Raw genomic sequence first — 16,509 nt, forward strand, 5'->3', positions numbered from 1 at the left:
GACCTAGTTAGTATTGAAAGAGAAGAGCTTCAGCTTCCTGGCTTGTGCAAATGCGCAGTTGCCTTTCACTTTGTTTAAGGAATCATAAATGAAAAAGAGTTTCTGATGAAATATCTGTGTATCAGGCAACATCTGTTCTGCTATGGTATTGCAAGAAGTTTAAAAGATTGTCAAACTGATTGGAAATCTACCGTTTCCTTTGCAACTTAGCCTGTTATCAATCTTGTGAGCAGTTAATAGACCTTAGCCATCAGACTCTCAAGGCTTGTCTCATAACAATGACTGATAGGTTGGGGACTAATATTGTATGCCTTGAGAAATTGCCTTCTTTCTCTGAGAACCTTGACAAAGAAATTGGACTCTTTAAACCACTTAAAGGGGTGATCAAAACTGTCCTGCTTGAAGTGGAAGATTTTTTTTGACAGTTCCCAGAACAAGCCCATAAAGGAGAATTCCATTGCCAAGCTACTGCTCATAATCATGAAAAATCTTGTCACAATACAAGTTTTCTATGCCGTAATGCTGCCAAGCTACAGACAAGCACAAAACCAGACTGAAAATGTTGCCATCAAATTTTTCAGGGTGAATGTTGTATGCAGAGGGCATGTTTATTGATAGCATAGAGCAAGAATACATGAACTGGGTACCTACTTGCTGTAAATAAGAAATGTGTTTACATCTTGGCAGTAATTGGCCTTACTGTTTCAAGTGTAAGTACATGGTTTAGATATCCTAATGATTGGCTTTCAAGCAAGTAATGTAAGGCTAATGTTAAGCAAGCTCTCATGAGACAGATAAAAAGTTAAGACCATACCTGTTTCAAAAATAACATTTTTGAATGTTATAAATGGCATATTATTAGTTCTTGAAAATTTTTTTGTTTGCCTTTTTTTTTTTTTTTCCCCAAAACTAAAATAACAATGCTGAAAGAAGCCTAGAATCAGCTGGCTAGGTATGCGGAATAAAATTTGTCTCTACTCTTGACTTCTCTCTACTAGCTTGCTTCTCCAGTATTTTAGGTTCTTAGCTTGACAGGAGAATTCATGCAACTGTTCCCAATGCTTTTGTTTGCTCTAGATTTATAGAAAATGTTGAGCTGTGACAATAGCAATCCAACCTCTTGAACTGAAATGCTCTTTGCTTCTAAAAAATTTGCTGGCTTGCATCAAAGTCATAAATACTATAATGTTGCTTGTGTCATATCTCTTTATTGCACAGCCACGTGGAGAAGAGATTACTTTTTTTTCTCTTAGCCACCATAATAAACTTTTGATATGGAGTTGTGAGAAGAGTTAGAGGATGGATGCCATTAAAAGAAGGGAAGACAAATGGAAATTCAGGGTGCTGTCTAGACACGCACCCACTTTGTTATATCAGTGTCATCCAGCTTAAGAACTGCATTCACCCTTCAAAAAATATCTGAGCCTGCTCTACGATAGCAGTTTATCTTCCCAAACACTTTTGTAAGCTACAACACTGAAAAATGTAATTGTCTGCTATTTTTCCCCCTTGGTCAGAATTAAAAAAGAAGAAAATTGTAGCCCCTGCACAATCGTGTATAACTTTTTTGGAACAGCTCTTTATTTTTGCTGTCATCTGAAGAAGTTTAGCTGTGCAGCACTTTCTGGGCTCTTTTGAGAGTGGTTGCTATTGCCGTTGAATGTTGAGTCACAGGAATATATTAAATACGTTACTCTGCACAACTAAAACTATATGTTCACTCATAGGGGTTAACAGACCATCTGCATTTGTAGGAGCTAGTGAGTCTTCCTTATTGATAAGTGTTCTTGATACATTGTCATTTCTAATTAATAAAAGCCTTTCTGTATGGGAAAACAGGCTGACTAGCTTAACTGGTCCCTGCTGGCAAATGTCTGCCTGCTCTGCATCCCCACCACCGGTGACGGCTGCTCCTTCTGCTCTCAGTGCACTCAGAAGCTGAAGAGGAGGGAGCCCAGGACTTCTTACATCACCATTCGGAGGCCCTTTTGTTTTGCTATGAGGGATAATTAAAAACTTAAGGCAAATATGGAAAGATTTTCAACACAGGTTTGGAGTTTGTCAGAATAAGAATCAAAAAGGCATTAGGGCACCTTGACTTTCTCAGACACCAATTAAAATAGAAATCAATGGATGGGTCTGAAATAACTTTAAACCTGACACTTAAAAACATCCACAAATGGAAAGTCCATGTCTTCTACTTGACCAAAATAATAGCAAAATATTCTTGCTGGAGCCAACAGTCAAGGGCAAGCAAATTAGATTTAATCATAGATCATTAGTTGAGAGGTTTTGTTGGCTTGGTGGGGTGGGGTGTTTTGTTTGTTTGTTTTTAGTGTGGTTGTTATAACAGGTGGAAAGCGTAATGTCAGCTAATCTGCTACTATATAATCTCCTTCACATTCACGTGTTGGCTTTATCTGTGATAGGATTCATGGTCTGTCACAAGAATATACATGCACACTCCCCTGTGGCAAACTTACTTCATGCAGGTATACAGATTTCTGCAGAATAATCTTCATGTTTAAAAACCTCGTACTTAGTGGCTTGCATCCTTTTAGGTTTCATAAAAGTGGTATTTAAATGGAAATTATTCTAAGATTTAGACATTATTACTGAGAAAATCAATACTATCTAGCATTTATGTGACATTTGGATTCCCTTTATCATGTTTTCTATCATACAAATTTGGAACCGGCTATCAAAGGACTATTAGGGAGTTGTTTTTCCAATTTTTTTGATCTTTATCAAATTATTGTAGGATTTTTATAGTTGAGTTTTCTGAAGAGTGCTTTATGAAGGAGGCTGGTTTTCTATTAAAGAACCAAGAGAAAACGCAGGCCAGAATAAAACTGCATCTGCTAGAAGCTCTTACAGGACCGTTGTATCTAAATAAGAAAATGAGTCAAAACAGTAAAGTTCAGTGTAATCCCTTTAAAACAGTCTAAAAATAATCTGCTTCTATTTCTAACAGATAAAAGCAAACTTCTGAAAAAATGTAAACTATATTTAGATCTTATATATTTGCTACAAAAATACAGCAAACAGGAATACGAAAACTGGCTCATCAGCTCATATAAATTGAAATTCTGTTATCTGGATGAATCATCCTCCAAATCTGTTCTTAAGCAGTACAGTGTCCTTAAAAGTGCTAGAAAACAGAGAATTTTCTATAATGAAGTCAGTTTTCTTTAGTACAACTGTACCAAAGGGATCTTAGACAGGAATTATGAGGGTGCAGAGAGGATTAAGCTATGTGAAGAACACTCAAACTGACAGAAAAAAAATAATTATGAAAAAAATTTATCAGACAAGATTCATTTCAATATCAGCAATCATAAGTGTCAATTTTGCAGATGGTATTTGGTAAAGTGATAAGGACTGGGAAAAATTTTGTAACTTGTTATTTTGCTCACCTCAGCCACAAGTCCTTTCCTCTCTAAGTGATTCTCAGGACACCAGGGAAAGATGAGAAAAGTTGCAAAGGAAGACGTAAAGTATTTCTACTATAAACAGATCACTATTTTCCACCTTTTTGTATTTTGTATCCCTTAAACTTCTCAGCCCACAAAGCTCCAAACATTCAGATGGAAAGATATTTTGTATTTACTCTTAGCTTCATTATCTAGCTCCAACTCTTTAGCTGCATATTTATTCGCTTATTTAAGAACAATGAAACAGTTGGTAATATAAGATATCTTCTGAGCCTACACACTACCACTCTTGGCTGAGAGAAAAAACTATGAAAGCGCAGGCTGTGGCTTCTGAAAAGTACCAGTCGCTGAAAAGTTTCAGTGAATGAAACAAAGAATATTCATTGTTTTCATTGCACATTGCACTTTGACATGATAGCAACTCGTAATGCTGCAACTGTACAGAAAACTAAAGTAGATGGTCCTATACTTTCAGTAGAAGGCTATCAGTTTTAGAGCTTGATTTTTTTCCTTCTTGGTGGTTTTTTTTTTTTTTTTTTTTATTCTTCCTCTTTTATATAACATTTACTTTCTTTTCTGTTATTTACAATACCTGAATACCTGTAGCCTCTTCATTTTTTAAAATTCCCCCTTCTCTTTCTCAAAGTATACCCTGTTCCTGAGACACTGCAATGTGTTGCCATAGCAATCTTTGAGGAATGCTAAGCCTTTGCATTCACAGGACAAGACAGCAGTGGGGTAATTATCAAGAAAAAATAAATCCTTTTGAGACTTTCTTCAAGCCTCCATATTATAGGACTAGATTATTTCAGCCAAGTTGAAAGAAAAAGTGGGAAATTTCAATGCATTTGATGTGTGGACTGGAAAGTGACTATTCATTTGTGGCAGATGACCTACACGTATAATAGGAGTAGAGGAGGGTGAGAAATGGCTTCTACAAAAGATTTTGAAATCACCTGGTCTGCTTTAATGGTGGCCACAGACCACACATTAAGTAACATAAGAAAAAGACAACTTCATTTCCTGCAGGCACAGGAACTGACATAAAATCATATCTTTGTCTATTTGGGCCCCCAAACATTAAACTTACTGCAGCTAGCCTGGGTTTGCTTGTTTTCACTCTTTCTTTAATAGCTGAGTCATTCAAGCTGTGATAAGATTCATAAATTCCTTTATTAAGTTCATAGAGTTGGTCTGGCAATTGTTGAAAAATTCAGAATTTAAAAGACCTTTTTATCTGCTTGTTTACCTTATTGCTTTTAGGTCTGAGTGTCTTTTAAAAAGGAATAACATGTTGTCTGATAATTATTCAGCTGGCATTTTAAAAGCAGCATTAATTAACAAAAAGAGACACAAATTACAAAGGAACAATATAAAGACAAAGCATGGGAAGGTAGCTGTGAAGCTGTCTGCCAACCCTGACAAATTTTCACCAGTATTTAATTGTTCCAGGTGCTGCTCTAGGCTTTACTTGCAGCAGTAGTGTAAACAGCTTTCTTTGAGAAGCTCTGTCAGATTCTGCTTATTGGATAGAGGGGCAAATTCAGGTAGCAAAATTAGATATTTAGCACACAGAAGTCCTTTTCTCCTAATTATAAAAGCTGTTAAATAATGCAGATAGTTTTCTCTTTGCTGCTGGCTTACATTAGAACATTTGCTAGAATTACTAAAGGAAAGACCAACTAAATCCATGTCTACGTGAAGAACCTGGGAAAGAATTTGCTTGCTTTTTTGTTGTTCATCTGGCAAAATGAAATGCACCCAGAAATTAACAAAACAAAACAGCCTGTTTTTTCTGATTACAGTCATTGTCTTTCATTTCTGTAATTTTTCATTGTTGCACCAACTTTCAAGGCTGGGCATCCTGAGCAAGCCAAGCTAGACCCTGCTTGCTGTGGATAACTGTGGTGCTGGGAGAGGTTTCTCTTCTGTCAGATAGTCTTGTTTTGTCAGTGAGAGTGACTGCAAGGGGAGAACACTGATTTCAGCAGCGTTCATTTAGACAGGGCTATTCATAGCGCTGACCCAGAAAATATTCCTTCTCTACCCCAGATAGGAGCTAACAACTCTCCCAGTCCCAGCGTCCTGCTGCAGCCCATGATTATAGTGTCTGTGTCTCCTATGTGCAAGGAAACAAACTTCACTGACCTTCTCTCATCCTGTTTGCTTGTTTCGGCTGGGAAAAACTTCAGATACCTTTGGAGAGCTCTTGACAGCACCGAGTAACTTGGTGACTGGAAAAGAGGCTGTGTTTCACCCAGTAACTTCCACTGAAATCATCCTGGCCACAGACTATGTGGATACAGGGTGGCAAGGCCAGTTATGGGTTGTAAAGGACCCTAAGAGAGAAAGCAAGCTGGAATATAGCATCCCTCACAAAAACCTTAAATACAATGCCTCAATCACAGCGTTAAATGTAATATACCCAAGTTGGCACGTGATCCTGTCACACCAGTTGTCACTATTTTTCACTCGGGAAGTAGCGAAGCTCATTGCCATCATTCCTTGGTGCATATCACCCTCTTAACGTCCATTACAGACTTTAAAAGATGCTGCAGAACAGGCTTAAAGTTATTCTTGAAACACAGCAATTTTGAGGGTAGTTCCTCAAAACTGCCGGGAGAAGGGCACGCTTTTGGAGGCTGGGTGCGCGCCCTTCGTGAAGAAATCGTGCCCTGGACTTGCTGCGAGGCAGGAAAACGGGAGATGTTCCCAGTCCCTTTGAAAAAAAAATCTTGTTTAGGTGCCGCAGCCTAGAAATAACTCGGGTTCAGCACCGAAACCGGCACCAGCCTGCCCGGCGGGGGCGCCGAAGAGAACATGGCGGGCGGGGCTGTGGAGAGACCCCGACCGCCTGAGGGGGCTGCGGGGAGAAGCGGGCGGGCGGCTCCGCTTAAAAACCGGCGAAGGCGGTGCCTCCGGGCCCCGGGGCGGCCTCTGGGGCGGGACGGGAGCTGCGGTGCCGCCTCCCCGTGCCTGCCCCTCGCCGCGGCCCCGCTGAGCCCCGCCGGCCGTAGCGGAGCTGCCCGCTATGGGAGCGGGGAGCCGAGGGAGCGGGCGGCGGCGGGTGCCCGGTGCTGCCGTCGGCGGCGGGTTGCGGGGGGCGACAGCACCCGGAGGGGGACCGCTGAGGGGAGAGCCGGCGCTGGGAAGGGGGAGAGAGGTGCTGGGAGGGAAGAGGAGGGCAGGGAAGGGCTGAAAGCCCGGGTATGGCGGAGTCCCTGAGTCCCTGTGCCCCCCGGGGCCAGTGTCAAGCTAACATGGGCGCCAACGCCTCGTCGTCCAACATGGACGCTAACGCCTCCTCAGCTGCCTCCGCGCTGGTGGGTGGCAGCTCGTGGAGGGGCCGGGAGCCCTTCTCCGTCTTCACCGTCCTCATCCTGACCTTGCTGGTGCTCCTGACCATCGCCACGTTCCTCTGGAACCTGCTGGTGCTGGCGACCATCCTGCGGGTGAAGGCTTTCCACCGGGTGCCCCACAACCTCGTGGCCTCCACGGCGGTGTCGGACGTGCTGGTGGCGGCCCTGGTGATGCCACTAAGCTTGGTGAAGGAGCTGTCGGCCGGGCGGCGGTGGCGGCTGGGCCGGGAGCTGTGCCTCGTGTGGGTCTGCTTCGACGTGCTGTGCTGCACGGCCAGCATCTGGAACGTGACTGCCATCGCCCTGGACCGCTACTGGTCCATCACCCGCCACCTGGAGTACACGCTGCTCACTCGCCGCCGCATCTCCAACGTCATGATCGTGCTCACCTGGGCGCTCTCAGCTGCCATCTCCCTCGCCCCCCTCTTTGGCTGGGGGGAGAGCTACAGCCCTGAGCAGGAGCGCTGCCAGGTCAGCCAGGAGCCCTCCTACACCATCGTCTCCACCGGCGGGGCTTTCTACCTGCCCCTCTGTGTGGTCCTCTTCGTCTACTGGAAGATCTACAAGGCGGCCAAGTTCCGCATCGGGGGCCGCAAGAGGAACGCCGTGGTGCCCCTCCCTGAGGCTGCCCAGGTAAGGGTGAGGGATGGGGAGGAGACCCTGCACTGCCTCCCCCTGCTGCCTGTGCCCCTGCTTCACCTCTGCACCCATCCGTGGTTTCAGCACAGCGAGAGGACTGAGATGTCCCCCGGGGCTGTCATGAATTTAGCTCAGTTATGGTCTGGACCTGAGCTGTAATTAGCCAGTCAAAAAGTGCTACTCTGCTCCAAGAGTTTTATTCTTGTTTTTTAATTACATGTGTTGTGAGAATATGTGACAGGTGCATTCACTGCAAGTCTTGAGACCCGTTTAAAAATTGTCCCTTTAGTATGAATTTTCCATTCCTTATTGTTTTGTTTTTCTCTTTATCTCTTTACAGTGTAGTCAGGGTAAACAAAGACATAAACAAATCCTTAGGTCACATACAGAATAAATGCATGCACATTTTTCTGCCAGTACAGACTTTATGTAGGATCTCTGCAGGATCTGTCAGTATCTGAAGGGATTTTAGTAAGCAGATTATATTCAACACTTTATTTATGTACTTGGGTTATTTTACCTTGTATAGTGGGAACGTAGTGCTTTCTGCATAGTACCGGAGCAGGGTGTTCCTGGTAATCCTGCAAAGCCCTAGACCTGTGGGAGGTCTCGTTTGTTTCAGGGATATGACTAACTGAAGGGAAAGCTGCATCCCTGAGGAAGGATGGAGGAAGGCCCCTTGTGTCCCATTAAGTCAGGGTCTTTGCGTGGTGATGTTGTCACCCATGCCAAGTGTGCTCAGCAATGCTCACTGTGAGCTCTTCGCTTTGTCACATACCCATACTCTCGTTCTGAACTGTGGAACTGATTTGTTGTGGTATGTTTTTGTATTTGCATGTTGTACTTACAAAGTCCAGTCCTCTCCCAATAACAAAAGATGAGTATGTGGCTGTTAGATCTATATAATGAGACATGGAGCATTTTCTATTCAGCTGGGGCCAATCCTCACTCACCCACTAAATCCCTCTAAATTTGATTTTGAGTCATGGTAGGCAACATGTTATTATGGTCATAAATAAAAGTCTGGGGTTTCTAGCAAGAGATGACAGCCCTGGCAGTTATATGTGGTCATACTTGTATATTTGTGTCCTGATGTCTTGAAGATGTTTATGGTATGAATTGATTTTTGAAGCTATCTTCTATACAAACAGAAAAAATGTTAGAAAAGATGGTACATCTCTTCTAGTGGCGTCCTTTCTTTTCCTACAGCCTTCATCCTCTTGTTTGCACCACATTTCTTTCCAAGTTGTTCTAGGTGTGATGAATGTATTGCTTGGAGTTAATCTACAATCTTTCCAAACACAAAAGCTAACTAAGTATTTGTAGGAAACTAAGTATTTTACATGCTCTGTTTTACACACACACATGCTCATACGGGACTAATGGTAATCTAAAAGTACGGAAAGTTAATTGGGCTGAGGCATTATTGCTCAAGTTTTAGTCTCTATGTAGGCACTTTGTTGGCAAGGCAGTTTTACCACGGAAAAGTCTGGCTCCTAATTGTCACAGCTCTGTCAGCAAAGGCCTGTGCATGGCCCAGCTCAGCTGGCAGGTAAGTGCTGTTTGCTGAGGCAGTGTCTGAGAGCTGGTTGAAGCTGTACTGACAAAAGCGCTCCTGTCAGTGGGAGCTGAATACCCATTTTTGAGGCGTTTGCCAGTATAGCTATTATTACAATCTCAGCAAGTGCTCAAGCCAGCAATTCTTCATCTTATATTTGCAGTGATTGACATTTAGTTCTTTTCTAAGAGTGCTTCTTGAATGTGCAGTTGGTGTATACTGCCGACCTTCCCCATCGTCCCATCAGCTTCGTTTGCTGACTTAAATAAAGACTTGTGATGCACATGCAAACCTTTACTCTGACACCCTGCTGCACACGTTCATTAAATTAACCTCGGATTGAGGGAGCTGGCATTTAGGATGCATTTCTTCTCGGTTTCCTTTCTAAGGTAAGAGGCTGAGACTTACTGATTTTTATCCCAATCCCATTTAAGCACATAGGAGCAGGGTCTGTCATGCCCACTGAACAATAGTAGTTCCCCAGGGAATTCTGGAAAAGAATCTTAAGATACTTCACTACTGTTCCTTTGAAAAATAAAAATAAAATAAAATATGTATATTTTTTAATGTGGTAAAAAAGATAACACTTCCAGGGGAAGTGCAAACCTAGTGAGGGGATCTGGCTTTGCCTCTCCATATCTGGGAGTGATTTGGCTGTCAGCATCAGCCCTTGCCCTCTCTCCGATGGGACTAATTCTGTTCCACTTCCCCTGTATTGCCCAACAGCTTACTTTATTTTTCCATTTATTTCTCCCCTAATGTCTCTACGCTCTCTCTTGTCTGTCACCATTCTTTTTCTGAATAAAATATTACGATAATATGAGGACGTTTTTAGACACTGCTTTTCTGCCAACAGAGCCAGGTGCTGAAGTGGTTTGTACATGGATATAAGCACGCAGAGAGGGGACGATCCTCTCCGAGCTGAGGGGGGCATACCAAGGGTATGTTTCTGTGCTCTTACAAAATAGCTATTTTGAGTCATTTTGTGGTTAAAATTTTACCTGAGTTTTCAAAAAAACACTTTAGAAAGTATTTGGAAAAAAATGAGGGAGATGGACATGAGGCAGCTGAGGTGCTTCTAGTTTTAATACAATATAGTATAGTGCTGTGCTCTTCCCCCTTTGAAAACGAGAACTTTTTTCTTAATTTTTCTTGAAACAATCAAATTGGGAGCTAAAGTGGGCTAGTGCTTTCATAACTATTTGTTTACTTATGAAATTCCTTAAAATGAATTAAAGTGAATTCTGCAGTCAATACTGATATGAATGAACCTTGTGTGAAAAAAGCAGTGACACGCTGTCACTGACAGCTACGCTCTGTCCTACCTGGTTGACAGTTGGTAATAATTCTCCCTGTAAACAGTCCAATTGAAATAAATGAGACAACTTGAAAAACAGCAGAAGCTGCTGGATAATGCCCTTTCAAATCAATTGAGTCACCTGTAGCATCAGTTTTGCAAAAAAAAAAAAAGGACAGCAGAATCTGCAAGTCAGGCAGCATTGCTTAAATGTAAAAATTACAGGGTCAGGATTAAATTTCAGTGTAAGGAGTTAGAAATTAAGTTCTGGCAATGTGTTGTTGTTGTTGTCTTCCCAAAGCTTATCAATTTTGCAGGAGTCATTCCCACTGCTTTGATGGGATGTGAGTGAGGTCCTGGTGCTCGAGGAGCTGCAGCATTGTTCTGCACCCTGGCCAGTCCAGCCACTGCAGCCCACGGAGACGGTCAGGACAATGCAGGAGTGAGAGAAGGTGATGTCCTGAGGGTGTCACAGGACATCAGTTTCTTATTTCTGCCTCTGTCTGTACAAGCAGGAGAGAGGGGACAGAAAACAAGAGGAGCTTTGCAGAAGAGGTGTGGCAGATGTCTGGTAGGAAAAAGATGAGGCAGGAAGCAAAGTGGAGTAGGTGGGATTTTCCTGGGAGACACACAGCTATTCCTGCCTGATGGCAGAAAAAAAATCCCATGAGAGAAACCAGGCATTCTTCTCCCTATCAAATGTGCTATTTATAATATTGGTGGAGCATCCAAAAAAGTGTACACATTCTTGTGTTTTGATCTTTTGTTGTGCATTGTAGTTTCTCGTGCTCTTGTTCAAAGAGCAAGAAGTACACCGAAGCTGCACTGAGGCAGTAATATCTGAACCACCCCGAAACAGGCAAAACTCTGAATTTGTGGTAATAAACTAGACTTAATTGGTGTATATCGGGACCATCATGGTGGTTCTGAAGTTCCAAAAGGTTTCTTTACTGTTGTTTAAATCAGAGGTTCTTGCAGATCCTCAAAGTGCCGTACAAACACACATGGTACCTGCCACGAAGGACCAGTAATAACAGTCATTAAAGCTATAAGGAACATCTTAAATCGAGATTTCCCCAGAAGCTCCTTGGTGGCATGTTCTTTACAACACTGCTGGGAACACAGGAACTGACTGTGTGTTTTCGCAGAGAGCTGCGTGTGCCTATTGAGCTGCAGTGAAGGACAAACATCAGCAGTGGCACCGAGCTGGAGCTGCTGATGAATGTGCAGAATGAATTCTGAAACCCAAACCAACATCCTTTTGGCCATGATTCCTTTGTGTCTTTAGTGTAGAAGGAGAATGCGTACTCAAGAGCTCATTTCCTTCCTTGAAATCTCTTTATGGCACTCACTGGAAAGTGGCCCTCTCTTCGCTTCTTAGAGCCTGTTGTCCTGGAAATAGCTGATTTCACAAACTCAGAAGCTAATTCTGGCCTCAGAGCAGCAGTGCTTTCATGCCAGCTATTTTTCCTGACTCGCAGCTGTGGGAGCGGAGTCTGGGTGGAGGGGAGGCAGCCTGTGCCCAAGGCATAGCAGGCTGCCAGCTGCTGAGTGAGAGGGGTGCTCAGCACCCTGCAGAGGTGCTCACATCTGAGCGACATCCTTGCTATGAACTAAGATGTACTCTGTGGCAATCTGTTCCCCTGCCACAGCACGTTAGCTACTGATCATCAATAGGCCCAAAATGGGGTGAAAGGTTTTATATTGGGCTTTACCTCTGTTCCATATGGCACAGAGATAATGGTCAAGTACTGCGACTTACAATTGGAGGAATTGGAGTCATGCAAAGCCTCCAGGATTGGCACTGGAAACCGCAGATTTGCTGTAGTCAGAGCTGTGTTTTGTTCAGGAAACAACTGGCAAGGCTGAAAAGGCTCTGTAGCCTGTGCCCTTGTTCAGGCAATGCCAAATCGCAATGGATTATCCTATGCCTGCATGAGGGGGATCCTTTAGTGTGGTTCCCCTGCCAGCTCTGTGTACCGCAACAGCGTTTGCCTACAGCAGACTGCTTTACCTTCCACGTACTCTGCGTGGGTTGGCTTATAGCAAACAGCCTAGACAACACGCTCCTGGGGACTGGGACTTGCAGCGAGGAGAAGCTTGCACCAACTGGGACAGGAAGATGAGTCAGGTCTGCAGCACATCAGACAGAGAGCAATAAAAATCAAAAGACTTGAAATGATTGTGAAAGGATGGGATTTCCCCACTTTGCAATACGCTGGGCACCGACAGGCACACAGAGGTGAGCTTTCTGCAACCTCCAGGATTCAAACATGTAATTCCTGTTGCAGGCACTGGTTGAAGGGCCTCACTGAGCAGGGATGCTCGTTACATTTTCAGTAACATTTTGTGTTATTAAATCCTTTCAAAAGATTTCTTACGGAAGATTGAGGCAATATATCTCCAGCCTGCCAGGGATATTTACCCAATTTACTTATTTAACAGAAGGCTCTATGAGAGAGCCCATTCTTTTTCCTAAGGCAACAGACTGCTCGATTGCAACATTATTCCAAAGTCCCAAGCAGAACTAGTTAAAAAATAAATAAATAAAAACTGAAAATGTACCTATGAAAACAGAAAAAGTTGAAATTATGTAAATATAAGGAAACTGCTGTCCTGTAATTTACAAAAAATACCATGATCTGTTTTCACTTGCTGTTTAGTATCCAGATATCTGGTCTAACAAGCAGAGGAGCTTGCAGAAATTCCTCTGTTTCAGTAGGAGCTGGATCAGAGTATAATAAAATAAGTTAAATCAAATTTCTCCCAAATTAAATTAAGGGATAGACAAACCTCTGCTAGTAAACTCCGCAGTTCAGCCACAAACCTTCTAAAATCTGAAGTACCAAGAAGAAAAGGCTTTGGTTTGATGATGAGATGCTGTGAACTCTGTCTTCTGAGTAAGGGTTGAAGGTTAAATATGGTACCAAACCATGCCCTGTGCTAGCAACATGGTCCTTTGTGTGGCTCTCCCCAAGCAGCGTAGCTCTGCAGCTGTTTCTCAGGGCTAAGAGGTGATCCTTTCAGGGCTGCTTGTCACAAATCTGCCCTGCTGTCATCCATCCATCCCTTTTTACAGAGCGTGATTAAAGATGTGCGGAGCAAGTCCTTCTGCAGACAAACGATGTGATCGTTGCTACGTGAGGGGTGTCCCATTTTAATTGTCAGGACAGATGTGATTTTCATTTCCTTCCATTATTTGCCTGCGCCCATAATCTGCTGCTCTTGCATTCTGTAGCCACGTCTCGTGTCGGAGGGCGACAACAGGGATATCCATCTTGAAGAGTGATTGCCCAGCCCTCGCCAGCGCTTCCCCCTCCGAGTCACTCTGCGCATGCTAATAGCAGCCCTCCAGCCCTTACGAAGCTTGCACAGAGGCAGCCTGTGCTGATTGAACACGGGGCCACCTTTGGAGCCGGGTGAAGTTCTTGCCATTCCCATGAGTTATAGGCATGTAGGCAACTTCTGGGGCCTCACGTTGCATCCTTGAACTGTTCGTGGTATTGCTCTGTCCTTATAACTGTAGTGCCCAGAAGAGCTTTGAGCTCACAGGCGCACAGATGGTCTGTGTACCGTCAGTTCCATTTTCTGGGCAGGCTCCTGCATGCTGGTCACCTGTGCTCAGAAGCTGGTGGCCAGTCGCACCACCCCTTGGAGTTCTGTGCCGGGCTCACTGCACAGACGGTGTCTGGACCTTAATGAGAGAGGAGGAGGCAGGAGGCAGCCGGCAGAGCTGACGTTTCCCCTCTCTTCTGTACTTCAGGGGGCGCTGGAGCACGGACAGATTTTTTTTGGGTGTGCTCTGTTCCTTCTGAAGAACAAGTGGTGTTGCCATGCTCCAGCACCCCCTAGGGATGGGGTTTTGAGCTCTGCCTCCAGGCAGTTAGTTTGAAGAAAATGAGTTTATCTTGTAGTTGATACAAGCCATGGAATGAAATTCATTTACAGTTCAGGCCTGAGAAACCCTAAAGATCACGTAACACCACAGGACAGCCTGGTTTAGGGCTCTGCAGAAAGTACTTCCCTTTGTTAGGCGACCTTAACAACTTGATTTCCCAGTAGGTATCGAGGCATCCAGTAAGATAAACTGCAAAATAACGTCTGCAACACACGCAGCATCGGTGACTCCTTGCTGACCTTGGTTTGTCAGTCACTCTCAGCAGCTTTTCCAACATAATGAGAAATCTGGTACTTTTGGCACTCGGGGATATTTTCTTTCTTTTAACGTGGAAGGAATGAGTTGCGGCCTTTTGTGGTAGGTGCACAGATGTCGTACTGTCATTTAAAAATAATACTTCGCTCAAACAAATCGTCTTGGTAAGAATCCGTGTTTGCTTTTGTTTTGAGGTGAAGGAAGCTTCGCAAGAACCACAGATGGTGTTTACAGCTCGTCATGCAGCTATCACTTTCCAGACAGATGGAGAAACATGGAGGGAACAGAAAGAGAAAAAGGCAGCTTTGATGGTTGGCATCTTAATTGGAGTTTTTGTGCTGTGCTGGATCCCTTTCTTCACCACAGAATTAATAAGTCCCCTCTGTTCCTGCAACATCCCACCCGTCTGGAAAAGCATCTTTCTTTGGCTTGGCTACTCCAATTCTTTCTTTAATCCTCTCATTTATACAGCATTTAACAAAAATTACAACAATGCCTTCAAGAACCTTTTTGTAAAGCAGAGATAAAAGGGGACACGGAGGAGAAAATGATTCCTTTATTGCATAATGCAGAGATTTCTCGAAGGAGATGTGCCTGTGATAGATGCAGTTTTCAAGCACAAGAGCTACTTAAGGGGATTTAGCAACAGTGAAGAAGTTGGAAGATTGTTGGATAGAAACCTACCGACAGTTTGCAGTTCCCGTTTGGAAATACATATATGCTGCCCCAGGGCTTGGCAAAGAAAGAAGCAGTGAACATCTCCCTTCTTTTCTTTGAAGCAATGTGGGCTCAAGTCTGCAAGCAGAGCGCTGGTTGTGTCTAATACCGTGACTGCCAAAGCCAACCAGAGTGATCCCAGCCAGGCAAACACAGGAGCCGTCCTGCAGCCTGCTCATCTTAGCAAAGGCACTGAGGGGACTGTGAAGGGAGCAACACTGAAATGTTGGAGATGCGGGGAGGATGCTGGCTTCGTTCTTGAGATTTGTTTGGAAAGGAGGGAATACATATGCTGCGTTCAACCCAAAGCTTAGTCTATATGAAATTAAGAGGGGTGACTAAGCAGCCCCAAACCACACCCTAGTATAACTGAAGGGCTGTGTTCTCTTGCAAGCAGCAGCTCTCAGCTGGAAGTCCTGATGAAGTAAAGGTCAGTTATGTCCCCTGGGGTTACATGAAGGTTTAGGGCCAAGTGTAATGCTGTTCAGGGGTAGGTGACAAACTAGAAATGTCTGCACTGCCCTGTCTGGAGTCCTTGCACTGTAAGTGTTGTACTCATCACCCTAACCACGTCAATTCCCCTATTTGTCATTTTTTAATCAACTTTCTCCTCCTGTGAGATAGGTATTGATGCCATCAGATCCAAGTGACTCCAAAAAAAAAATCCTAACTGACTTAGAATCAAGCCTTAAGTTGTTTGCCCAACATTTAATTTCCCCATCCCAACAATAACAAAAGGATGAGAAACAGATACCCATGCATACTGCTCAATCTGTCTCTCCATAGTTGTCGTTCTAATGGGTTTTACTTCCTCCCCTTTCCTGAGGGAGGATGCCGACAGTGTTTCTGAATATTTCTAGCATGGCAGCTCTACACTGCAAGAGTCCCAGCAGCAAGTTAGATAGCTGCTCAGCTTCATAACTGCCAACTTAAATAAGCCTTTCCCTTGTGAATCTCATTTTGCCTGCAAAAGGAATAGCTGGTGTTCAAACTAAGGTTTGGAGGCTTTACCATGGCTTGACATCTGGAACTTGAGACAGCACTATGAGGCCAGAAGATTACTGTGCAATTCTTGACTGCTCGCACCGATGCTGTTGCAAAGGCTGGTGATGCAGCAGGGCTGTCTCAGCTAGCTTGAGAACTGATAGTAGCAGGGCTACTGATGGAGCATGCACTGGAACTCCCCACCTTGTCAAAAATTCATTTAGCTTCCTTAAGAGGTGAATTTTAGGCTTTATAGTTTCACTGTGAGTTCTCAGGATAGCTAGTTTTGTGCTCTGCCCACCCAAGCATCTGTGACAGCAGTGACTTGCTACACAGTGACGTGCTGCCACTGAGAGCAACCTGGCTCC

General features: G+C 43.9%; 1 protein-coding gene across 1 annotated transcript; it reads left to right on the top strand.

Annotated features, from left to right (window-relative positions):
• Positions 1 to 6,643: 6,643 nt before the first annotated feature.
• Positions 6,644 to 14,967, top strand: LOC311210637 (5-hydroxytryptamine receptor 5A-like; the record flags this gene model as incomplete). The annotated part of the gene is made up of 2 exons (XM_084288642.1): positions 6,644 to 7,426; positions 14,635 to 14,967. The coding sequence occupies 2 exons, from the start codon at positions 6,644 to 6,646 to the stop codon at positions 14,965 to 14,967; spliced, it is 1,116 nt and encodes a 371-aa protein (XP_084144768.1).
• Between the last annotated feature and the right edge of the window lie 1,542 nt (positions 14,968 to 16,509).

The sequence above is a fragment of the Netta rufina genome (assembly GCF_964035555.1).
Source record: "Netta rufina genome assembly, chromosome: 6".
Taxonomy (NCBI): domain Eukaryota; kingdom Metazoa; phylum Chordata; class Aves; order Anseriformes; family Anatidae; genus Netta; species Netta rufina.